At 43.6% G+C, this 25017-nt stretch overlaps 1 protein-coding gene across 1 annotated transcript in view; it reads left to right on the forward strand.

Moving 5' to 3' along the window:
* Window positions 1–25017, forward strand: part of LOC311098960 (BMP/retinoic acid-inducible neural-specific protein 3-like) — a gene marked incomplete at both ends in the record, with an annotated part of 79829 nt that overhangs the window by 26778 nt on the left and 28034 nt on the right. The window contains 2 exons of the mRNA XM_084139527.1: window positions 4195–4300; window positions 21470–21706. Of these exons, the coding sequence (XP_083995653.1) occupies window positions 4195–4300; window positions 21470–21706 (343 nt within the window). The remainder of the gene's footprint in view (window positions 1–4194; window positions 4301–21469; window positions 21707–25017) is intronic.

Here is a 25017-nt window from a genome sequence, read left to right on the forward strand (position 1 = left end):
CTTTGAACGGGCTATGGTAGTAGGTGCCAGGCGCACCGGTTTGAGTGTGTCAAGAACTGCAATGCTGCTGAGTTTTTCACGCTCAACAGTTTCCTGTGTGTATCAAGAATGGTCCACCACCACCACCCAAATGACATCCAGCCAACTTGACACAACTGTGGGAAGCATTGGAGTCAACATGGGCCAACATCCCTGTGGAATGCTTTCGACACCTTATAGTCCATGCCCCGACGAATTGAGGCTGTTCTGAGGGCAAAGGGGGGTGCAACTCAATATTAGGAAGGGGTTCCTAATGTTTTGTACACTCAGTGTATGTTATAGGACAGATAGGTAAAAACTCATATCAAGAACTCTGCAAATACCTGGCTTCAGCCCTGCAGTGCTTCAAGACGAGAAGCTGCTGGTTACATTTTTGCTAAATTATCATCTCTAGTATGTGAGCAACCTACTCCTCAATGCTCTGCCAACTGAGCTAATCATCCATGAGAGAGTGGGATGTGCTTGACCTGCCTGCGTACATGCCTTTAGGCTTTGTGGTTGCAATGAAACTTCTGGAGGAGGAATGAAATATATTATCTTACGTAATGCAGGGGGACCATAAAGTACTTCAACTTAGTTGGAAAATATCACAGTATGTGGAATGCAGTATAGTCCACAATGCATAGCATGTAGTGCTGCACTGACTTCATATTGTTTGACAAGGGTCGATTGAAAAACAATATTTTACAATGAATCATCTGTAAAACACCTTATTTACTGAGTATTGTAGCTCACTGGCAGCATTTCATTGACAAGAAATAAAACGTACTCTTACATAACTGCGAGGGAGATTTGGAAGGAGATTTGCAAGGGAGGTTTATATTGATAGATGCGGTAAAGACGTCAATTGGAATGCAGACCGTGGGGGATAGAAAGAGGTCGCCGGATTGGCACACATCCAACAAATCTGATCTAACAAAGTTAATATTTGTCAAATCCGTCATGATTGAGGTATTGTAACAGGCCCACAATTTGGTTACTAAAGTACGATTATGATATATTTGACTGTTTTCGCTGCATAACATTTAGAAGTTATTCCTTTTCAGGTTTAGAAGAAGTGACTGCTAATGCTAACTCCTGTTCGTATAAGCTGATAGCATAGCTAGCATACAGAAATCGGTGGTGGTAGTCAAAGCCATTTTTAACTGCAATGCAGTTGATTGGTGACGATGACATGAACATGTATTGGGGTTGACATCCATGCAAGCATTATACTCTGATTTTTACCTCAACATGCTTTCCACCTGGCTACCCCTACCCCGGCCACAAGCTCTGCACCCTCCGCTGCAACTTGCCCATCCCCCCCCCCCTCGCTTCTCCTTCACCCAAATTCAGATAGCTGATGTTCTGAAAGAGCTGCAAAATCTGGACCCCTACAAATCAGCTGGGCTAGACAATCTGGACCTTTTCTTTCTAAAATTAGCCGCCAAAATTGTAGCAACCCCCGTTACTACATTTACATATTTAGCAGACGCTCTTACCAGAGCAACTTACAGTTAGTGAGTGAATACATTATTGTTTTTATTTTTCATACTGGCCCCCCGTGGGAATTGAACCCACAACCCTGGCATGTGGGAATTGAACCCACAACAGCTAGCACTGCGATGCAGTGCCTTAGACCACTGCGCTAGTTACTAGCCTGTTCAACCTCTCTTTTGTATCATCTGAGATCCCCAGAGATTGGAAAGCTGCCGCGGTCATCCCCCTCTTCAAAGAGGGTGACACTCTAGATCCAAACTGTTACAGACCTATATCCATCCTGCCCTGAATTTCGAAAGTATTTGAAAGCCAAGTTAACAAACAGATCACCGACCATTTCGAATCCCACAGTACCTTCTCCGCTATGCAATCTGGTTTCCGAGCTGGTCATGGGTGCACCTCAGCCACGCTCAAGGTCCTAAACGATATTATAACCGCGATCGATAAAAGACAGCACTGTGCAGCCGTCTTCATCGACCTGGCCAAGGCTTTCGACTCTGTCAACCACCGCATTCTTATTGGCAGACTAAATAGCCTTGGTTTCTCAAATGACTGCCTCGCCTGGTTCACCAACTACTTCTCAGATAGAGTTCAATGTGTCAAATCGGAGGGCCTGTTGTCTGGACCTCTGGCAGTCTCCATGGGGGTGCCACAGGGTTCAATTCTCGGGCCGACTCTATTCTCTGTGTATATCAATGATATCGCTCTTGCTGCTGGTGACTCTTAGATCCACCTCTACGCAGACGACACCATTTTGTATACATCTGGCCCTTCATTGGACACTGTGTTAACAAACCTCCAAACGACCTTCAATGCCATACAGCACTCCTTCCGTAGCCTCCAACTGCTCTTAAACACTAGTAAAACTAAATGCATGCTCTTCAATCGAACGCTGTTTGCACCCGCCCACCCGACTAGAATCACTACTCTCGGCGGGTCTGACTTAGAATATGTGGACAACTACAAATACCTAGGTGTCTGGTTAGACCGTAAACTCTCCTTCCAGACTCACATTAAGCATCTCCAATCCAAAGTTAAATCTAGAATCGGCTTCCTATTTCACAACAAAGCCTCCTTCACTCATGCTGCCAAACATGCCCTCGTAAAACTGACTATCCAACCGATCCTTGACTTCGGCGATGTCATTTACAAAATAGCCTCCAACACTCTACTCAGCAAATTGGATGTAGTCTATCACAGTGCCATCCGTTTTGTCACCAAAGCCCCATATACTACCCACCATTGTGACCTGTACGCTCTCGTTGGCTGGCCCTCACTACATATTCGTCGCCAATCCCACTGGCTCCAGGTCATCTATAAATCTCTGCTAGCCAAATCCCAGCCTTATCTTAGCTCATTGGTCACCATAGCAACACCCACCCGTAGTATGCGCTCCAACAGGTATATCTCACTGGTCATCCCCAAAGCCAACACCTCCTTTGGGCGCCATTCCTTACAGTTCACTGCTGCTAATGACTCCAGTGTTAATACTAAATTGTAATTATTTTGCACTATGGCCTATTTATTGCCTTACCTCCATAACTTACTACATGTGCACACACTGTATATAGATTTTCTGTTGTGTTATTGATTGTATGTTTTGTTTATCCCATGTGTAACTCTGTGTTATTGTTGTTTTTATCGCACTGCCTTGCTTTATCTTGGCCAGGTCGCAGTTGTAAATGAGAACTTGTTCTCAACTGGCCTACCTGGTTAAATAAAGGTTAAAAATAAAAAATGTAAATAAAATACATATCTAAACAATAGCCTAAATGTAACTAATGTTGCTGGGGGGCAATGAGGAGATTTGGGATCTTTCCCCCACGTGTTTCCATGGCATTTCCATTGTTTGGGTCGAGTTCCATTGACTTCTTTACCGCATCTATGGGTGAGATATTATGAGGTCAAAGTGACACCACAACATTTGCCAATGTAAAACATAATTTACTGGTCAAAATTGCTCAATTTGTATCTGTTTTCATAGCTTTTCTATGTAAGGGATAAACACAGACGTTCTGTACATTACCTTCGAAATAATGGACGACGCAGCGGGACGAGGCAGACATAGCATTCTCTGTATAGGGGTGAGATCGCATTTTTAACATGAAACATAGTTTCCGAGGTCGGACAGGCAGACAGCAAGGTTTATACAAACCATCACATACAATATTGTCTTTGATATACAGGTTAAGACAAGAGGATTCTAATATCCCATAACTCTTTGCGCCACTATTCAACAAGGGACCAGCTTCTACATTCGGAATGACTGGGAGTGAATGGTAGTAGCACAGAAAGTTTGCCATCAAAGTGGAAAGTAAACACAATCGTAGTGAACTTCAGCTAACTACTCAACTGCTTTAATGACATTCTATTCATTTATTAACAGCCACTTTTTACTGGATTACCTGACCGCTGGTCCCATGAATGTTTATTTTTAACGCTTCCGCATGGAATTATTACGTTGTCTTAACCTTCCCATCTTCAACTTATTGTAGCTTTTACTCAGGTCGAAAATATATTTCATCTTCAACATAGCTTTTACTTCCTGGCATAGGTCCACCCATTATGCCGGCATTGACTATTAATTATATTTCTATGTGTTAGACAACATATCAACCAGGTACATGATTCACCAGTAGGCCTAATAAGGCATTAAAATATCTCCTTGTTTCCTAGGTAACAGAAACTAGGACCGGGCCCCTTGGATGCAGTAACTATGACAGCCTTGATTCTGTTAGCTCTGTCTTGGTACACAGTCCTGAAAATAAAATACATCTAAAAGGTAAGCTATTTCACTCCATTCTCAAAACAGTTGCTCCATGTTCTATTGTGTGTGTATAATATACTCATTATGTTCTTTGCACTTGATCTAATTTTCTGGTACAGTGTGTATATGCTGCAAGACAAATTATTTGTTGCCAAGAAGAAAATCACTTATTTCGTTTCAAATTATCATAACTCTCCATCTTGATGTAAGGGATTATTTTGGTGGAGAAACTTTCTTGAGTACAATACACTCTCCAGGCAAAAGGTTTATATTCCCCTTGAGTGCACCACTGTTCTTGCCAGCTCTGATCTATACAACCAATGCCATATGATTTTGATAAGTGTAGATCAGTGCTTCTAAGCTTAGCAGTGGGCTCTCATTGTTCATTCCTCAATACTATTCATTCAGGCTCTTTGACTTGTGAAATCATGCAGTATTGAATCTCAAATCATAGATCATATCTGTGAAGCAAGGTTTTGAAAATCCTGGTGTGTGGGATTATTTTGAGATGGATTCATCCATCTGCTGGGGACTGGTGCTTTAACGGTGTAGAAAATACGCTTTGGTAACGTCCCAAAATGGTGCCCTATATTCCCTACATAGTGCACTACTTTTGACAAGGTCAAAAGTAGTGCACTAAATAGGGAATAGGGTGCCATTTGGGACACAACCTTTGAGTGCTGCTTCCATAACCTGGCTCCCAGCAGGTCCAACCAGCAGGTCCAACATGGCTGCACCGGTCCAACAGCAGAGGTTAGACAATAGGGGATTGGGCAAAGATCAGACATAATGAGGTCCAGATGGCCAGGACACAGTCCAAGGATAGAGGAACAAAATCTCAATACGCCAAGCCGTCATTCCCATGGACACCACAGGGATAGCTAACAACAAGCAATAGTTTAAAGAACATCTGATAGGGCTAAACGTAAACTAGGGTAAAGCTTGGGTAAGGTGGACTGTAGACAGTAAGAAAAGATGTGGCTTAAATGCTCTAATAGAAAAGCATTGATGGTGAGTGGCTAAGGACTATTGAGGAGATTTAGTCCTATTAATTTTATAAGCCAGTTACACTACATGACCAAAAGTATGTGGACTACTCGCTCATTAATGTCTTAATCAAAATTACGGCTTGCCTCTTATCCGCTCATCCTTCCCTTATGCCATAGTTTGTACATCTCAATTGTTATATTGCTTATATAGGTCTATCTTATTCATGAATGATTTCATTGTTTTGCTTATTTGTGTATTATAATTAGCTCATGTGCTTTTCTTCACGAGGAGGGGATACTATATAATGTTGTTGGGTCTGTAACCATGTTTGCCAGTGAAAGTCTCTTCCCATTCAGCGTCAGAGCATGTGTAGTAGGATTCAATCTTAATCCTGTATTGGTGCTTTGCCTGTTTGATTGTTCGTTTGAGGGCGTAGTAGGATTTCTTATAAGCGTCCGGATTAGCGACCCGCTCCTTGAAAGCGGCAGCTCTAGCCTTTAGCTCGATGTTGCCTGTAATCCATGGCTTCTGGTTGGGATATGTACAGTACGTACGGTCACTGTGGGGACGATGTCGTCGATGCACTTATTGATGAAGCCGATGACTGAGGTGGTATACTCATCAATGCCATTGGATGAATCCTGGAACATATTCCAGTCTGTGCTAGCAAAACAGTCCTGTAGCGTAGCATCCGCGTCACTTCCATATTGAGCAAGTCACTGGATAGAATTATGGTCAGATTTGCCAAATGGAGGGTGAGGGAGAGCTTTGTATGCGTCTCTGTGTGTGGAGCAAAGGTGGTCTAGAGTTTTTTTCTCTCTGGTTGCACATGTGACATGCTGGTAGAAATTAGGTCAAACGGATTAAAGTTTGCCTGCATTAAAGTCCCCGCCCACTAGGAGCGCTGCTTCTGGATGAGCATTTTCTTGTTTGCTTATGGCCTTATACAGCTCGTTGAGTGCGGTCTTAGTGCCAGCATCGGTTTGTGGTGGTAAATAGACGGCTACGAATAATATAGATGAAAACTCTCTTGGTAGATAGTGTGGTCTACAGCTTATCATAAGGTACTCTTCCCAAACATAAAGTTCAGTAACAGACCCATGTAATTCCAGTTGATATTGTGAGGTTTGTTTTGTTTGCGCAATGCGCTGTCTGTGCGCGGGTATATTGTCTAAAAAAGTAGAGAAAAATAAAATGTCCTTCCTTTTTAGACCACATAGGCCTACTAAAATAATAAAATGTTGTGCAGTGGCTTTGCTGGCATGTATCTAAACAAATTGGTTCAGTTTCTCCCACCAAGATTTACATGCTAAAAATCGCCACTACCCCAATTGATTAAGCTTTTTAGGGACAAAAAATTATCATACCTAGGCTAGAGAAACACAATGCAATAATGCATTTTCTTTATTTTTTCTAGTGAGTAAAGAATTGTAGTCTAGGCTGTAAACTGCAGTGAATATGCCATTTCAATAACCGCTAAAAAGCTCTGCGTTTTGAATGCATGTTTCATTACGAAATAATAATAATCTACACTCTAAAAAGTAAAGGTTCCTGGAAGATCCTTTAGGGGTTCTTCAAATTGAAACTGTGGGGGAACCCCTATAAGTTCTTCAAAGAACCCTTTAAAAGGGTTCTTCAAAGAACTGCTTTTAATGGATCTGTCATGATTTAACTGGATAGAACCCAAATGCAGACAAGTACACCAAGCCAGAGAAGGTTTAACAGGTTTATTTACAATGTTCAAAAAGGTCCAGGTTTCCAATAATAGGGGAAGAGCAAGTCCAGGTTACAGGGAGTGTAACAGATCCAGGTCAGGGCAGGTGTGGTACCGTAATGTCCTAGTGTCCGTGGTGAGTCTAAAAGGGAGGTCCGGTAGTGGGGAGCAGGATGGTGGTGGCAGGAGTGAAGCGGAGGCAGAAGTCAGGTTCCCATAATCTGTGGCACAGGAGAAAAGTAAATAGAATAGGCCAAAAACACAAAGAGCGAAAACAAACAGGTTGAGTCGGCAGCGAGACTAACATGGTCGTCTTGACTATGATCTGACGATGAGTGGAAAGTTTGACCGGGTCTTAAAGGCTGAGGTGATTATGGTGAATGAGCTGCAGCTGGAACCCTGACTCCCGCACACCAGACTTCACTCCTGCAATCAAGGACAGACAGAGGGGAGGGGGAGAGCAGAGAGAGAGCTACCTAGCAGCAGTAGGCCTAACAGTACACCCCCCCTCTACGGACGCCACCTGGCGACCGACAGGGTTTATCAGGATGTAACCTATGAAACTCACGGACCAGAGCAGGATCCACAATGAAGATCCTGGGCACCCAGGAACGTTCCTCAGGACCATAACCCTCCCAATCCACCAGGTACTGGAAACCACGACCCCGGCGGCGAACATCCAGAAGTCGCCGGACAGTGTAGACCGGACCCCCACCCACGATCCTGGGCAGAGGAGGGGGACGAGAGGGCGGGCACAGAGGGCTAACCGACACAGGCTTAATCTGGGAAACATGAAAGGTGGAATGAACCCGTAGGGAGGCAGGAAGCTGTAGCTTAACCGCGCAGGGGTTAACAATAGACAGTATCTTGAACGGTCCTATAAAACGAGGCGCCATCTTCTTAGACTCCACTTTCAACGGAAGGTCACGTGACTTAAGCCATACCTCTTGACCAGGAGAGTAACCGGGAGCCTGGGACCGGTGACGGTTGGCTTGCCTCTGCATGTACGCCGAAGCTCGGGACAGAGCTACCCTGGCCTTCCTCCAGACCTTGAAGCAGCGGCGCATGTGGGACTGCACCGAGGGTACCACCAGTTCCCTCTCTTGAGAAGGGAACAGGGGAGGTTGATAACCCAGAGCACACAGAAAGGGAGACAAACCAGAGGAAGCGTTAGTCAAGGTGTTATGAGCATATTCCACCCAGGGAAGCATGGAGCTCCACGACCCAGGGTTAGACCCTGTGACACAGCGGAGAGCGGTCTCCATCTCCTGGTTCGCTCTCTCGGCTTGCCCATTGGTCTGGGGGTGATATCCAGAGGACAGGCTGGATGTAATGCCCAAAGCTTTACAGAAAGCCTTCCAAACCTGGGAGACAAACTGGGGACCCCTGTCAGAGACAATATCCGTGGGTAGACCATGAGAGCGGAACACATGTTCAACCAAAATATCAGCCGTTTCTCTGGCAGTGGGCAGTTTAGGTAGGGCCAAAAAATGAGCAAACTTAGAAAAACGATCAATAACAGTAAGAATGACAGTCTTTCCAGACGAGGGGGGAAGTCCAGTGACAAAATCCAAGGCAATGTGGGACCAGGGCCGGCTGGGTATTGGCAGAGGTCTTAGATGACCAGCGCTGGCCTGGGTGGGGTTCTTACTACGTGCACATACCGTACAAGCAGCAATGAAGGCTCGAGTGTCCGCCTCCATCCTGGGCCACCAGAACTTCCGTCGCACAAAGTCAAGGGTCCGAGTAACTCCAGGGTGACAGGTAAGGGGAGACGAGTGAGCCCACTGAAGTACCTGGGAGCGAACAGACTCAGGGACAAACAACCGGTTAGGAGGACCGCTCCCAGGGTCAGCTTGATGATGTTGAGCCTGTCTAACAATCCCCTCGATGTCACATGTAATGGCCGCAATACTGCAGGTAGGAGGCAAGATGGGTTCAGGGTTACTACCAGTATCAACAGCAGAAAAAACACGAGACAGGGCGTCAGGTTTGACGTTGCGTGACCCAGGACGGTAAGACAGAGAAAAATTGAATCTACCAAAAAATAGTGCCCACCTGGCTTGACGGGGGTTGAGCTGCTTCGCTCACTGGATGTATGCCAGATTCTTATGATCCGTCCAAACGATGAAGGGTTGTTCCGCCCCCTCCAGCCAATGCCGCCACTCTTCGAGAGCCAGCTTCATGGCGAGCAGTTCACGATTGCCAACATCATAATTCCTCTCTGCCTGAGAAAGTTTCCGTGAAAGGAAAGCACAGGGATGCAGTTTGTTATCTTCCGGTGAACGTTGTGACAACACCGCACCTACCCCAGTGTCGGATGCATCCACCTCCACGACAAACTGGCGGTCGGGGTCCGGCTGCATCAGAATGGGAGCCGAGGCGAAGCGATGTTTCAGTTCTTCAAACGCTGCTTCGGCCCCTTCATTCCAAGCGAACGGTCGTGCGATGGAGGTGAGAGCGGTGAGTGGCGCCGCAATGCGGCTGTAGTCCTTGATGAACCTCCTGTAGAAGTTCGCAAACCCCAGGAATCGTTGAAGTTGTTTGCGGGTGGAGGGGGCTGGCCAGTCCGTGACAGCAGAGATCTTAGCTGGGTCCATCCGCAACTCCCCCTGAGCTATTATGTAACCCAAAAAAGAGGTCTCAGACACATGAAATTCACATTTCTCCATCTTCACAAACAGTTTGTTCTCCAACAACCTTTGCAACACCTGGCGCACATGCAGTTCGTGTTCCTGGGAGGACTCTGAAAAAATCAGGATATCATCCAGATAGACAAAAACAAACCGATTCAACATGTCCCGAAGGACATCATTGACTAGTGCCTGAAAAACGGCAGGGGCATTGGACAACCCAAAAGGCATAACCAGGTACTCAAAATGTCCCAAAGGTGTGTTGAAGGCAGTCTTCCATTCATCACCTTTACGAATGCGCACCAGGTGATACGCATTTCGTAGATCCAGTTTAGTGAAGATAGTTGCACCATGAAGGAGGGGAAAAGCAGAGTTAATTAAAGGCAGAGAATATTTGTTCTTAATGGTGATGTTGTTAAGTCCACGGAAATCAATACAGGGTCTGAGGGTCTTATCCTTCTTAGCAACAAAAAAGAATCCCGCTCCTACAGGTGACGAGGAAGGACGAATAATACCTGACGCCAAGGAGTCCCGAATGTAGTTCTCCATAGCCTCCGTCTCCGGGCGGGAGAGATTGTACAGGCGACTGCTGGGGAGAGGGGCTCCTGGCTGGAGGTCAATGGCGCAGTCATAAGGCCGGTGAGGAGGAAGAGAAGTAGCTCTGTGTTTGCAGAAAACGGATGCCAGGTCATGATACACGTCAGGGACAGCAGAAAGATCCATGGACTCCAGTGGAGGTTGAGGCACAGTGCTGGCAGGGGTCTGAGCAGAACACAAACAATTCACATGACAAAATGTGCTCCATGAAACAATTCTACCGGTCACCCAATCAATGTGTGGATTGTGTCTTATGAGCCAAGGGATACCAAGGACCAGGGGGGTCTGTGGGCAGTCAATTATATGGAATTGAATGTTCTCCTGATGATTACCCGACACTCTGAGACAAACAGGAACAGTCTGATGAGTAATACGGGTCAACAATTGTCCATTTAGACCCTTAGCCTGCAGCGGACAGTCCATAGGAACAGTCTCTAACTCCATTTGTTGAGCCAACTCTCGATCCAAAAAGCTCTCATCGGCACCAGAGTCAACCAGCGCACTAACCGAGAAATTCTGGGACTGCCACTGGAGGGATGCCTGGAGCAGAATGCGGGGAGAAGAGGAAGAATCCGCTGCTCGGCTCACCAAAACTTCTCCCAATAATGATGAGCCGGCCCTTTTTCCGGACGAACTGGGCAGGAAGGAACGAAAAGACCAGCTTCTCCACAATACAGGCAGACCCGAGCCTGAATACGACGTGCACGCTCCTCTGAGGACAACCGTGCACGACCCACCTCCATAGCTTCGGGTTCAGTGCTCCTCGTATCGACTCGGGAAGACTCGGCTTTCTCCGTAGGGAAGATGCGGGAAGGAGTTTGTTGACGACAGACCAGTTGCTTGGAACTAACACTCCTCTCCCGGCGGCGCTCCCGAATCCGATTATCCAACCTGATTGTGAGCGAAATAAGATTATCCAGCGTAGGCGATACATCATATGACACCAACTCATCTTTTAAAGTCTCAGACAAAGCATTGATGAACACTCCTTGTAATGCCTCGTCATTCCAACCGCTCACGTCCGAAACTCCACTGCCATCTCCGCCACACTGCGAACCCCCTGCCGAAGAGACAACAACCGTTTCGCAGCCTCCTTGCCCCGTACGGGGTGGTCAAAAACCTTCCTCATCTCAGTGGAGAAGGCCACGTAAGCGTTGCAAATGTCCGACTGACTCTCCCAGACCGCGGATCACCAGGCACGAGCGGAACCGCTAGTAGAGTTAATAAGGTAGGCAATACGGGCTCTTTGAGGCGTAGGTGAGGGGCTGTTGTTCAAACACTAACGAGCATTGAGTCAAAAATTCACCACAGGTTCCCATGTTCCCATCATGGCGCTCTGGAGCAGGAACAAAAGGCTTTCTGATCTGGGCTGGAGGGCCAGGAAAAACAGGTGGAGCAGGAGAAGGGGCAGTTTGTATGCCATGCCCGAGGGTTGCATTATTAACTTGGGTAGTAAGGACAGACACCTGATTGGTAAGTAATTGAACCTGATTAAACAGCACCTGACTGTTCTCAGCAATAGTCTTAAACAGGGTATCATGTTGGCCAAGTAAAATGTCCTGATTGGCTATAGCAGTCCGAATTTGAGTGCATTCTGGGGTGGTATCCGAGCTACTGTCTGCTGGGTTCATGTTGGTCAGATCATACTGTCATGATTTAACTGGATAGAACCCAAATGCAGACAAGTACACCAAGCCAGAGAAGGTTTAATAGGTTTATTTACAATGTTCAAAAAGGTCCAGGTTTCCAATAAAAGGGGAAGAGCAAGTCCAGGTTACAGGGAGTGTAACAGATCCAGGTCAGGGCAGGTGTGGTACCGTAATGTCCTAGTGTCCGTTGTGAGTCCAAAAGGGAGGTCCGGTAGTGGGGAGCAGGATGGTGGTGGCAGGAGTGAAGCGGAGGCAGAAGTCAGGTTCCCATAATCTGTGGCACAGGAGAAAAGTAAATAGAACAGGCCAAAAACACAAAGAGCGAAAACAAACAGGTTGAGTCGGCAGCGAGACTAACATGGTCGTCTTGACTATGATCTGACGATGAGTGGAAAGTTTGACCGGGTCTTAAAGGCTGAGGTGATTATGGTGAATGAGCTGCAGCTGGAACCCTGACTCCCGCACACCAGACTTCACTCCTGCAATCAAGGACAGACAGAGGGGAGGGGGAGAGCAGAGAGAGAGCTACCTAGCAGCAGTAGGCCTAACAGGATCCTCAAAGAACCTTTTGAAGAACCTTTTGGGGTTAATGTTTGAACTACCCCCCTCCCCTATTATTATTATTAATTAATAATATTAATAATAATACGCATAACAATAACAACAATAACACAATATTTTAGTTGTCAGTGTTTATTATGATTTTAGTGGCAAAGCAGAATAAATAAATCCAAATATGAGGTCAACTCCCAGCAGAGCCCCAAGTCCAATGGGTATTTCCTCTGGCAAGTTGATGTTAATGTGTTGATGTTCTCTGTATCCATAGCCATAACGATTTTGCAGTGTATGGTGATTGAACAGGTTTCCTGTTATATTCATCAGAGGTGTAGGCAGGGTGAAGTCTGTGAATCCCAAAAATAGTAATTATACAGATGTTTAGTAATAGTAATTATACAGGGGCGGCAGGTAGCTTAGTGTTTAAGAGCGTTGTGCCAGTAACCGAAAGGTCGCTGGTTCTAATCCCTGAGCCGAATAGGTGAAAGATCTGTCAATGTGCCCTTGAGCAAGGCACTTAACCCTACTTGCTCCTGTAAGTTGCTCTGGATAAGAGCGTCTGCTAAATGACTAAAAATGTAAATGTTTAACAAAACATGCATACAACAGTATTCATACCTTGGTTTTTGTGGTAAATGTGAATGAAAAAAACTGTTTTCATAATGGTTTTCATACACATACCTTGTCCATAATGTAGAGGCCTATGGAATTTTCATTGACGAGGTAAGGGAGGAGGATGGTATACAGTGGGGAAAAAAAGTATTTAGTCAGCCCCCAATTGTGCAAGTTCTCACACTTAAAAAGATGAGAGAGGCCTGTAATTTTCATCATAGGTACACGTCAACTGTGACAGACAAAATGAGAAAAAAATTATCCAGAAAATCACATTGTAGGATTTTTAATGAATTTATTTGCAAATTATGGTGGAAAATAAGTATTTGGTCAATAACAAAAGTTTCTCAATACTTTGTTAGATACCCTTTGTTGACAATGACACAGTTCAAACGTTTTCTGTAAGTCTTCACAAGGTTTTCACACACTGTTTCTGGTATTTTGGCCCATTCCTCCATGCAGATCTCCTCTAGAGCAGTGATGTTTTGGGGCTGTCGCTGGGCAACACGGACATTCAACTCCCTCCAAAGATTTTCTATGGGGTTGAGATCTGGAGACTGGCTAGGCCACTCCAGGACCTTGAAATGCTTCTTACGAAGCCACTCCTTCGTTGCCCGGGCGGTGTGGTTGGGATCATTGTCATGCTGAAAGACCCAGCCACGTTTTATCTTCAATGCCCTTGCTGATGGAAGGAGGTTTTCACTCAAAATCTCACGATACATGGCCCCATTCATTCTTTCCTTTACACGGTTCAGTCGTCCTGGTCCCTTTGCAGAAAAACAGCCCCAAAGCATGATGTTTCCACCCCCATGCTTCACAGTAGGTATGGTGTTCTTTGGATACAACTCAGCATTCTTTGTCCTCCAAACACGACGAGTTGAGTTTTTACCAAAAAGTTATATTTTGGTTTCATCTGACCATATGACATTCTCCCAATCCTCTTCTGGATCATCCAAATGCACTCTAGCAAACTTCAGACGGGCCTGGACATGTATTGGCTTAAGCAGGGGGACACGTCTGGCACTGCAGGATTTGAGTTCCTGGCGGCGTAGTGTGTTACTGATGGTAGGCTTTGTTACTTTGGTCCCAGCTCTCTGCAGGTCATTCACTATGTCCCCCCGTGTGGTTCAGGGATTTTTGCTCACCGTTCTTGTGATCATTTTGACCCCACGGGGTGAGATCTTGCGTGGAGCCCCAGATCGAGGGAGATTATCAGTGGTCTTGTATGTCTTCCATTTCCTAATAATTGCTCCCACAGTTGATTTCTTCAAACCAAGCTGCTTACCTATTGCAGATTCAGTCTTCCCAGCCTGGTGCAGGTCTACAATTTTGTTTCTGGTGTCCTTTGACAGCTCTTTGGTCTTGGCCATAGTGGAGTTTGGAGTGTGACTGTTTGAGGTTGTGGACAGGTGTCTTTTATACTGATAACAAGTTCAAACAGGTGCCATTAATACAGGTAACGAGTGGAGGACAGAGGAGCCTCTTAAAGAAGAAGTTACAGGTCTGTGAGAGCCAGAAATCTTGCTTGTTTTTAGGTGACCAAATACTTATTTTCCACCATAATTTGCAAATAAATTCATAAAAAATCCTAAAATGTGATTTTCTGGATAATTTTTTCTCAATTTGTCTGTCATAGTTGACGTGTACCGGCCTCTCTCATCTTTTTAAGTGGGAGAACTTGCACAATTGGTGGCTGACTAAATACTTTTTTCCCCACTGTATGTGATCTGCATAACATACCAATACCAATTGACATACCTTTGTATGCCTCCTCGTCTGTATACCTGCAGACACAGACACAAAAGTGAGCAGTTCATTCATCTGCACCCAATACAGCTAGCCTTCAACATACAGTTGAAGTCGGAAGTTTACATACACCTTAGCCAAATACATTTAAACTCCGTTTTTCACAATGCCTGACATTTAATCCTAGTAAAAATTCCCTGTCTTAGGGCAGTTAGGATCACCACTTTATTTTAAGAATGTGAAATGTCAGAATAATAGTAGAGAGAAGGATTTATTTAAGCTTTTATTTCTTTCATCACATTCCAAGTGGGTCAGAAGTTTACATACACTCAATTAGTATTTGGTAGCATTGCCTTTAAATTGTTTAACTTGGGTCAAACGTTTTGGGTAGCATTCCACAAGCTTCCCACAATAAGTTGCTTGAATTTTGGCCCATTCCTCCTGACAGAGCTGGTGTAACTGAGTCAGGTTTGTAGGCCTCCTTGCTCGCACACGCTTTTTCAGTTCTGCCCACAAATCTTCTATAGGATTGAGGTCAGGGCGTTGTGATGGCCACTCCAATACCTTGACCTTGACTTTGTTGTCCTTAAGCCATTTTGCCACAACGTTGGAAGTATGCTTGGGGTCATTGTCCATTTGGAAGACCCATTTGCGACCAAGCTTTAACTTCCTCATGATGCCATCTATTTTGTGAAGTGCACCAGTCCCTCCTGCAGCAACGCACCCCCACAGCATGATGCTGCCACCCCCGTGCTTCACGGTTGGGATGGTGTTCTTCGGCTTGCAAGCAACCCCCTTTTTCCTTTAAACATAACAATGGTCATTATGGCCAAACAGTTCTATTTTTGTTTCATCAGACCAGAAGACATTTCTCCAAAAAGTACGATCTTTGTCCCCATGTGCGATTGCAAACCGTAGTCTGGCTTTTTTGTTGCGGTTTTGGAGCAGTGGCTTCTTACTTGCTGAGTGGCCTTTTCAGGTTATGTCGATATAGTAATAATTTTACTGTGGATATAGATACTTTTGTACCTGTTTCCTCCAGCATCTTCACAAGGTCCTTTGCTGTTGTTCTGCGATTGATTTGCACTTTTCGCACCAAAGTACGTTCATCTCTAGGAGACAGAACGCGTCTCCTTCCTGAACGGTTTGACGGCTGCGTGGTCCCATGGTGTTTATACTTGCGTACTATTGTTTGTACTGATGAACGTGGTACCTTCAGGCGTTTGGAAATTGCTCCCCAGGATGAACCAGACTTGTGGAGGTCTACAATATTTTTTCTGAGGTCTTGGCTGATTTCTTTTGATTTTCCCATGATGTCAAGCAAAGAGGCACTGAGTTTGAAGGTAGGCCTTGAAATACATCCACAGGTACACCTCCAATTAACTCAAATTATGTCAAATAGCCTATCCAAAGCTTCTAAAGCCATGACATCATCTTCTGGAATTTTCCAAGCTGTTTAAAGGCACAGTCAATTTAGTGTACGTAAACTTCTGACCCACTGTAATTGTGATACAGTGAATTATAAGTGAAATAATCTGTCTGTAAACAATTGTTTGAAAAATTACTTGTGTCATGCACAAAGTAGATGTCCTAACCGACTTGCCAAAACTTTAGTTTGTTAACAAGAAATTTGTGGAGTGGTTGAAAAACAAGTGTTAAGGACTCCAACCTAAGTGTATGTAAACTTCCGACTTCAACTGTATTCTTATAGCATACATATTCTTACCTCTTTTTTTGATTGATATCCATTGAATGATGTCCATTTTCTGTTTTAGAAAGATTTGCACAAATATGAAAAGATAGATGGTATCATCATAAAACAATATCAATTTAAATCATACAAGAGACAAACCTTGAGGAGATCTTAAAAAATGGAGTTAAGTGCCTGCACCTGCTGTCTTTCAAATCCAAAATCTTCAGTTGGGCAGTTAGGTTCCTGCAAGAACCCCCACCAACTAAGGAGGTTCCTCGATGAACCCCACCTCCTATGGGGTTCTTGGAAGAACCTTTTTGGGGCAATTTTCAGTGCCAAGAACCGTAAGGTTCTTCAAAGAACTTTAAGGATCTTAGAAGAACCCTTGTTGAACCCCTAATTTTTATAGTGTAGCCTAGGCCTGATTAGGCAACCATTTGGATCAGTAATGGGTATTTTCTTGACAGTAAAGGCACATTAGCAGGCCAGTCATAGTGTGTATTTTGTCAGGATGTATCAGCGTTAACAGATAGGCCTACCATCTGAAAATAAAGCCTTCTCATGCGCTGTTTGCCAGCTATTCAGGCAATTTTACCGTGTGTTCTGCCTTCTCTCCTTTTCGAGCAGCCTTGAGCACCTAGAACCAAGAACACTTCAATAGAACAAGGTTTTGATTAGTTGTCAGTGTTTTATGGACGGGGTGGGGGGCCCTATCGGCCGGGTAAGCGACCGCTTATTTAGCTTATACCTTGAGCCGGCTCTGCTTCAGAGCATCACACGTCTGGCTAAGCTTTATTTAAAGAGGGAAGAAATAGATAAGCAAGCGACAGTGATGACAATCTCTCTAATCCAATAGTGAAGCCAGGTCTAAGCATCGTGGACACAGGAGAAAAGATCATGAAGGACTGGAAAAAGCAGTCAGTATCAAGAAGTGAAAGGAAGAGCAAGAGCATATCTACTCTTCTATCTCTGCACAATGTATAATTCATGAAAACAAAGTCCAAGGGTATATCCTCCAAAGATCTTCCTCACCTCACGTTCTGGAGGTGTAACACTGTACAATTCAATGTTCAATCGAGGATTTTGTTTACTTTGTGGTGCAGGGCTTATCTAAAACTGTGGGATATATTTTTATGTTTGTCTTATCCCTATATGAAATAAATTAATGACTGTACAATGCCATTTCAGCTATTGTTTATGCGAAAGTTGTCAAAGTGTACTGAAAAAGCTATCTACAGGAAGTAGTCTCAAATCTTTGGTACACCTCTCTGGCAGCCCAAGAGCAATTGAAAGTTGTCTTACCATGATGTATAAACCACAACCATCACAAAATGCATGAATCAATCCACATATTTAAATGATTGATACATAGGCCTATCTTACTGTATTTGCAGCTAATTAAATACAGTACATATTGGTCACTATATTAAGCACATGGTTTAGGGTCCATAAGGACTCCAGGGACAAAAATCTTGTTTATATTACCTTGTCTTTTTTAACCAAGGAAAATGTGATCATTCAATTCTTAATCTTCATTAGGGGAAGCCTACACCCAAAACGTATTTTACGGCACTGTAGAAATCTTTAACGATAATCTACCCTTTTCAAATACATGTTAAATTGAAGTAGATTACCATTATAAGGTTACTAGAAAACAAACAATCACAGTTAATCCCATTTTAGCCTACTATTATTCATTGCAACAGAAAGCCCATGTGGTCTATAATAATATGAAATCTCAGAGGTTAATGCCAGTCTAATAAACTTAATATTTTCCAATTCTTTAAAAGCAGGCTGTAGGGTCGTCTGCAGACAAGCATTTCAGTGAACACTAATTTGCTTCGAACACCCACGGCAGAAATGTCACCACAAGTCAAACCAACACAAAGCAGTGTGAGGAGAGGAATGAGCTCAGAGCATTTTCTTCCTTCAGCCATCGCTAATTATAAATGCAGCTTGTGCCAATTTCCAGCGCCTTCCTCAGGTTTGACATTTAAATTGTCAACCCACTTAATACCACCGTCTCCTGAAGGAAGCCCGCTGCTGACAGATACCCTGTAACTACTGAAAGATGGTTGAAAATCTGTGACAGTTTTTTTGTGTACGTGTGTCTGTGTGTGTGTGTGTTCTAATGTGTTGAATTTGGTAACTTTCTTAGCTAAAGCGTCTCTGCACTCCCCGCAAGACAAGTCATTAGCAGCACAGGGAAAATAAATGAAATATGGGAAAGTGTTGTTCTTGACAACTGAAGCTTGCAATTCCACAGAAAAATACTAGTTGCACTCTCTCCCCAAAAAAAGTGGCAGAGATGGAGGAGCTGAGGTGAAGAGGCTGTTATTTAGCCAACTCCCAAATTAAAGCCCATTTCTGCCAGATAGCTCACCCATTGGCTCACAGAACATGTCAGCCGCCAAGGCAGGGCAGGAAGACTGTGACTAATTGAGTCGGCTCTCCACTATTCAAAAAGTAAATACCAAGGAACACACATAAATATTCATAATAAGGCATACGGATTGACTCCACTCTTGAAACATTTCCAAAGTGGTGCAAACTGAGAGGAAGCCTTTGTCACGGCTAACATGATCATTAGATTCCAAACACCAACAGCTGAGCTTCTGACTAAACAAAACCATTAGGGAAATTGAGAAAAAGCACACAATTTAAAACATATTATTGAACTCTCTGCAAGGTTATTGATATGTATTGATCAGAAAAAGATGCTACCATTTAAAACAGATAATGGGTTTTCAAATTACGTGTGATTTAAAATTTTACGGTATCTTTATCAACATTGAATATCACCTATTTTAGTGCATTCAGAAAGTATTCAGACCCCTTGACTTTTTCCAAATTTTGTTACGTTACAGCCTTATACTAAAATTGATTAAATCGTTTTTTTACCTCATCAATCTACAAACAATACCCCATAATGAAGGAAGCAAAAACAGTTTTTTTTTTGAAATTTTAGCAAATGTATTACAAATAAAAAAATATCACATAAGTATCCAGACCCATTCTCTGAGAACTTCAAAAGCTCTGTCAGGTTGGATGGGGAGCGTCGCTGCACAGTTATTTTCAGGTCTCTCCAGAGATGTTCGATCGGGTTCATGTCTGGGCTCTGGCTGGGCCACTCAAGGACATTCAGAGACTTGTCCCAAAGCCACTCCTGCGTTGTCTTGGCTGTATGCTTAGGGTTGTCCAGAGAATCTTGTTTCTCATGGTCTGAGAGTCCTTTGGTTGCCTTTTTGGCAAACTCCAAGCGGGCTTTCATGTGCCTTTTACTGAGGATTGGCTTCCGTCTGGCCACTCTACCAAAAAGGCCTGATTGATGGTGTGCTGCAGATATGGTTGTCCTTCTGGAAGGTTCTCCCATCTCCACAGAGGAACTCTGGAGCTCTGTCAGAGTGACCATCGGGTTCTTGGTCACCTCCTTGACCAAGGCCCTTCTCCCCCGATTGCTCAGTTTGGCCGGGCGGGTAGCTCTAGGAAGAGTCAGTGGTGGAAAAAGTACCCAATTGTCATATTTGAGTAAAAGTAAAGATATCTTCATAGAAAATGACTCAAGTAAAAGTGAAAGTCACCCAGTAAAATACTACTTGAGTAAAGTCTAAAAGTATTTGGTTTTAAATATACTTAAGTATCAAAGTAAAAGTATAAATCATTTCAAATTCCTTATATATATATATATATTTTTTTTAACGGATAGCCAGGGGCACTCTCCAAAACTCAGACATAATTTACAATCAAAGCATTCATGTTTAGTGAGTCTGCCAGATCAGAGGGGGGGGCTATAACTTAAGAGGGTGTGAACGATGCTGAATGGGTGTAGACAAAGAAGAGCTCTCCAGTGGGTGTACCAAAACATTCAAAGGCCATTTTCTCAAAAGTGAGGTTACAAGTTTATCAACTTTCAAAGCAGAATTACTTTCCCATTGTTCCTCAACTGTAGTGTATGATATACCATTTTCTAGTTCTGAGTCTCTGCTTTTATCCAATGTAAAAATTAAAATTTCAAATGTTACTACATAAGACCAAATCGAGCCGGTCATTCACAAATGTAAAGAGTACTTTTGGGTGTCGGGGAAAATGTATGGAGTAAAATGTACATTATTTTCTTTAGGAATGTAAAAGTAAAAGTTGTCAAAAATGTAACTAGTAAAGTAAAGTACAGATACCCCAAAAAATGACTTCAGTAGTACTTTAAAGTATTTTACACCACTGGGAAGAGGTGGCTCCAAACTTCTTCCATTTAAGAATGATGGAGGACACTGTGTTCTTGGACAGGTGTGTGCCTTTCCAAATAATGTCCAATCAATTGAATGTACCACAGGTGGACCCCAATCAAGTTGTAGAAACATCTCAAGGATGATCAATGGAAACAGGATGCACCTGAGCTCAATTTCGAGTCTTATAGCAAAGGGTCTGAATACTTATGTAAATAAGGTATTTCAGTTTTTCAAAACATTATTCTCAAATAGCATCCGATTACCTATGTAGTGCACTACTTTTGACCAGTGCCCATGCCTCCCCTCTTTCTAGCGTCGTAGGCGCATAATTTCATAACCTTGACCATCTACTACCATAATCTTGAGGCCTCCTGTAGCTCAGTTGGTAGAGCATGGCGCTTGCAACGCCAGGGTTGTGGGTTCGATTCCCACGAGGGGCCAGTATGAAAAATGTATGCACTCACTAACTGTAAGTCGCTCTGGATAAGAGCGTCTGCTAAATGACAAAAATCTACACTAATCTCTGAGATTATTGGTCTTTATACCTAATTCTCAATTACTAGCATCCAAGTTCCCTTGTCTTGCAGTGGCTACAATAAACAACCCAATTACAGTAATTCTCATCTCATTTTTAGACTTTTGCTCTCACTATGGAGGCATATGAGGGATAAAGGTGACATATTGCTTTGTTTTGAACATTAACTTGAAGTCACTAAAATATAATATTGCATAAATGACAAGATGCTATAATATTCTCCTCTGTACTCAGGTTTACAGGATGTCCTTCCAGAATTCCTCCGGAACCGTTTTGTGGAGGCTGCTCTCAGCTATGTGGCATGCAACTCTGAGGGGGAGCTTTTGTGTCGTAACAATGACTGCTGGTGCCGCTGCTCTGCCAAGTTCCCAGATTGTAACTGCCCCTTTGCTGATATTAAAGTGATGGAGGAAAATCTGCACAAAAGCAAGGAATCCTGGACCAACTTCAACACCGAATTCATGGAATCAGGTGGGCTATTTGTTCCAGTTATTTGTTATTAATTTCTGTCAAGCTGCATTTGAAAGCTATTGGGAGGAGCAGGACACAGGTGTGTGATAAAATGGGCAAGATCAACTAAAAATAAAAAATACATCCCAAAATGCTAGAACCCAATATCTACAAACATCTAGCTCATGCCCTGAATATGTGGTTTGACATTGGAGGCAGGTAGTTTTCGCCATTGCTGTGGTTTCTCTACCATATATCTGCAAGAGAGGGCTTCTATCCATCTGTTGGATTCTGTATAATATGGAAAGTGCATTCTGAGTGACATTTTGAAGGCATGCTCCCTGAATTCACTGAACATCATTTTGACAGCAATAGCAGAGCAGCTCTCACAGTAAATCTTTATAAAATGCTGCGTTGTTGACAGGCTACTGAAAAGAATAAATACGTTTCTCATAATTGCAACACATTCTTTTACTGCTGATGTTGTTTTTGTCTGAAGCCTAACTTGTGCAATTTGTCATGAAAATTAGCACATTACCCCTTACATTTTTTGGGATGGTTGAGTGTCAAAGCAAGCAATGCGCAAGAAATATCAGAAAAGATACACACACACACACCTAAACCCAAGCCGAAAAATGCATTATGTACAATACAGAGGCAGAGTGATCTAAGCACTAAGCATTTTTAATGGGGCAGAGTGTCTTTTTATGGCTCTCCACTTGCCACTGAGCAAAGCATCCAAGGCTCAGTGCTGCTGGCAAGAGTCTGCTTAGAGTCTGAATGCGAGGTTGAGCTGCTGTTCTGCTGAGATTAGTTGATAAATATTGTAGCGAGGAAAAACTAGAAATTGGTGGAGAGTGCAGGCACATCATGTACCCTTGGACCAAGTATTTCCCCCAGCCAAGGAATGATCCAATCAGAGAGATAAATCCTGCCTCCGTCTCCAAAGCCACTCCTGCACCACGATGGGGCTTTAATGAAATCACCCCCAAATCCCTTTAACTGTAGCACTTCACTCATCAAAATGCATATCTGCTTTCAGCAGGTGAAGTGGCTGACTCCAGAGGACTAGTCCGGCCAAGGCAAAGCCTGGCTGGATTTATATTTACTCCAGTCATTAATTTGTTCTCATTGTCAGATGGCTAGATGGCTTGGGAGTCTGGCAATATTAATAAGGGGGCTTTAATTAAGGGTTCAGCAGCGAGGCTGGTGAAACCCTATTGTATTTGTTACCGTTGTATTGCCAGAGCGTTGTCTTGCCAGGAGAAATTGGACACATTGCCTTAGGATGAGCTACTTCTGTACTCCTTACCATGCGATATGCTTTTGATGTATTTTTGACTATTTTTATGAGCATGGCCTTATTTCTGTTACAGCATATTGGATGACTGTCATTCATATTCCATTCACTCAGTTCCATGTAACATTGATAGGTTTAGGCTACTACATGATACTCGAATTTACCCTGTACCCATAATGAGGTTGCTACAACCTAGCCTATGAATGAAAGTTTACAACATAGAGAATTTTGAGTAATCAAGGTGAAAGACAGTGACACATTCAATACCGCCCTGCACACTCTTGCCTGCATCTAGCTGATCTAGGGAGTAATCATTAGTTCAACAGTTGCAATGTGAATTTCTATTGGACAAATTCAGGTATTTTTATCCCTGTTTCGTTCCATTTGCTTCCGTTTAAGAAAAGTATTTAAACAGAATCGGCGGAATTAATACACCCCTGATCACACGCAAACACAGTTCACTTTCATAGCAGCCACATAAAAACAGCGTGATCACTTTGCTCGTTGTATATATAATCCCTTCTCACAACTATCTATGCGCTCTCCTCCCCTCCCCTTTTCCCTTCGTTTGTAGACTTCAGTGCACAACACATCAGCTAGGCGAAAAAAACTTTCCAAGCCAAACCTTCATATCATGACCACTATAACCGCTACACACAGCCTACATCGTTGTCACGTCATAGTCAACATAGCTACTAGAACTAACGCGTTAGTAAACCCACTAGTTACAATCATGCAGTACAGTCAGAAAGCAGTTTAGCAGTTACACTGGTGGGCCCCGGTGGCAATAAATTAATAAAACCAAAAGCTTACCTTGACTTGGAAGACTTCCATTGTTGGATAGCCATAGCCAGCTAGCTAACATAGCATCCCTCTCTGTTTGAGCCTGGTGTTTGAGTAGGCTAAACTAGCTAGCTGCATTCTCTAGCTAAGTGAAAGTTAAAAATAAATACAACCAAATATAGCTCTCTCTCTCTCTCTCTCTCTCTCTTGCTTCTCCTTAATTTTGTTCAAAACTGTTCAACTATTGTATCTCTCTCTCTTTGAGCAACTACTCACCACATTGTATGCACTGCAATGCTAGCTAGCTGTAGCTTATGTTTTCAGCACTATATTCATTCTCTGATATTTTCATTGGGTGGACAACATGTCAGTTCATGCTGCAAGAGCTATGATAGGTTGGAGGACGTCCCCAAGAAGTTGTCATAATTTCTGTGTAGGTCTATGAAAGGGGGTGAGAACCATGAGCCTCCTAGGTTTTGTTTTGAAGTCAATGTACCCAGAGGAGGACAGAAGCTAGCTGTCCTCCGGCTACACCATGGGCATTACCTACAGAGTACTGCTGAGGCTTTTGTAGACATTGCAAAACAGTGTTTTAATCACTTATTTGGTGACATGAATATATTATGTACAGTTTTATCTAAGAAGTATCACGTTGTTAATGTTTCACAATTTTTATTTTTATGAAATTCATTTACATTACATTTACATTTTAGTCATTTAGCAGACGCTCTTATCCAGAGCGACTTACAGGAGCAATTAGGGTTAAGTGCCTTGCTCAAGGGCACATTAACGTCATTTAGCAGACGCTCTTAGCCAGAGCGACTCACAAATTGGTGCGTTCACCCTATAGCCAGTGGGATAACCACTTTACAATTTGGGGGGGAGAAGGATTACTTTATCCTATCCCAGGTATTCCTTAAAGAGGTGGGGTTTCAAATGTCTCCGAAAGGTGGTGAGTGACACCGCTGTCCTGGCGTCGTGAGGGAGCTTGTTCCACCATTGGGGTGCCAGAGCAGCGAACAGTTTTGACTGGGCTGAGCGGGAACTATGCTTCCGCAGAGGAAGGGGAGCCAGCAGGCCAGAGGTGGATGAACGCAATGCCCTCGTTTGGGTGTAGGGACTGATCAGAGCCTGAAGGTACAGAGGTGCCGTTCCCCTCTCTGCTCCATAGGCAAGCACCATGGTCTTCACTGAGGAGGATGGTCCTCCCTCATCTGAGGAGCCTCCACTGATGTCCACTATAAGCCAA

This window comes from Coregonus lavaretus, assembly GCF_964263955.1.
Source record: "Coregonus lavaretus genome assembly, chromosome: 23".
Classification (NCBI taxonomy): domain Eukaryota; kingdom Metazoa; phylum Chordata; class Actinopteri; order Salmoniformes; family Salmonidae; genus Coregonus; species Coregonus lavaretus.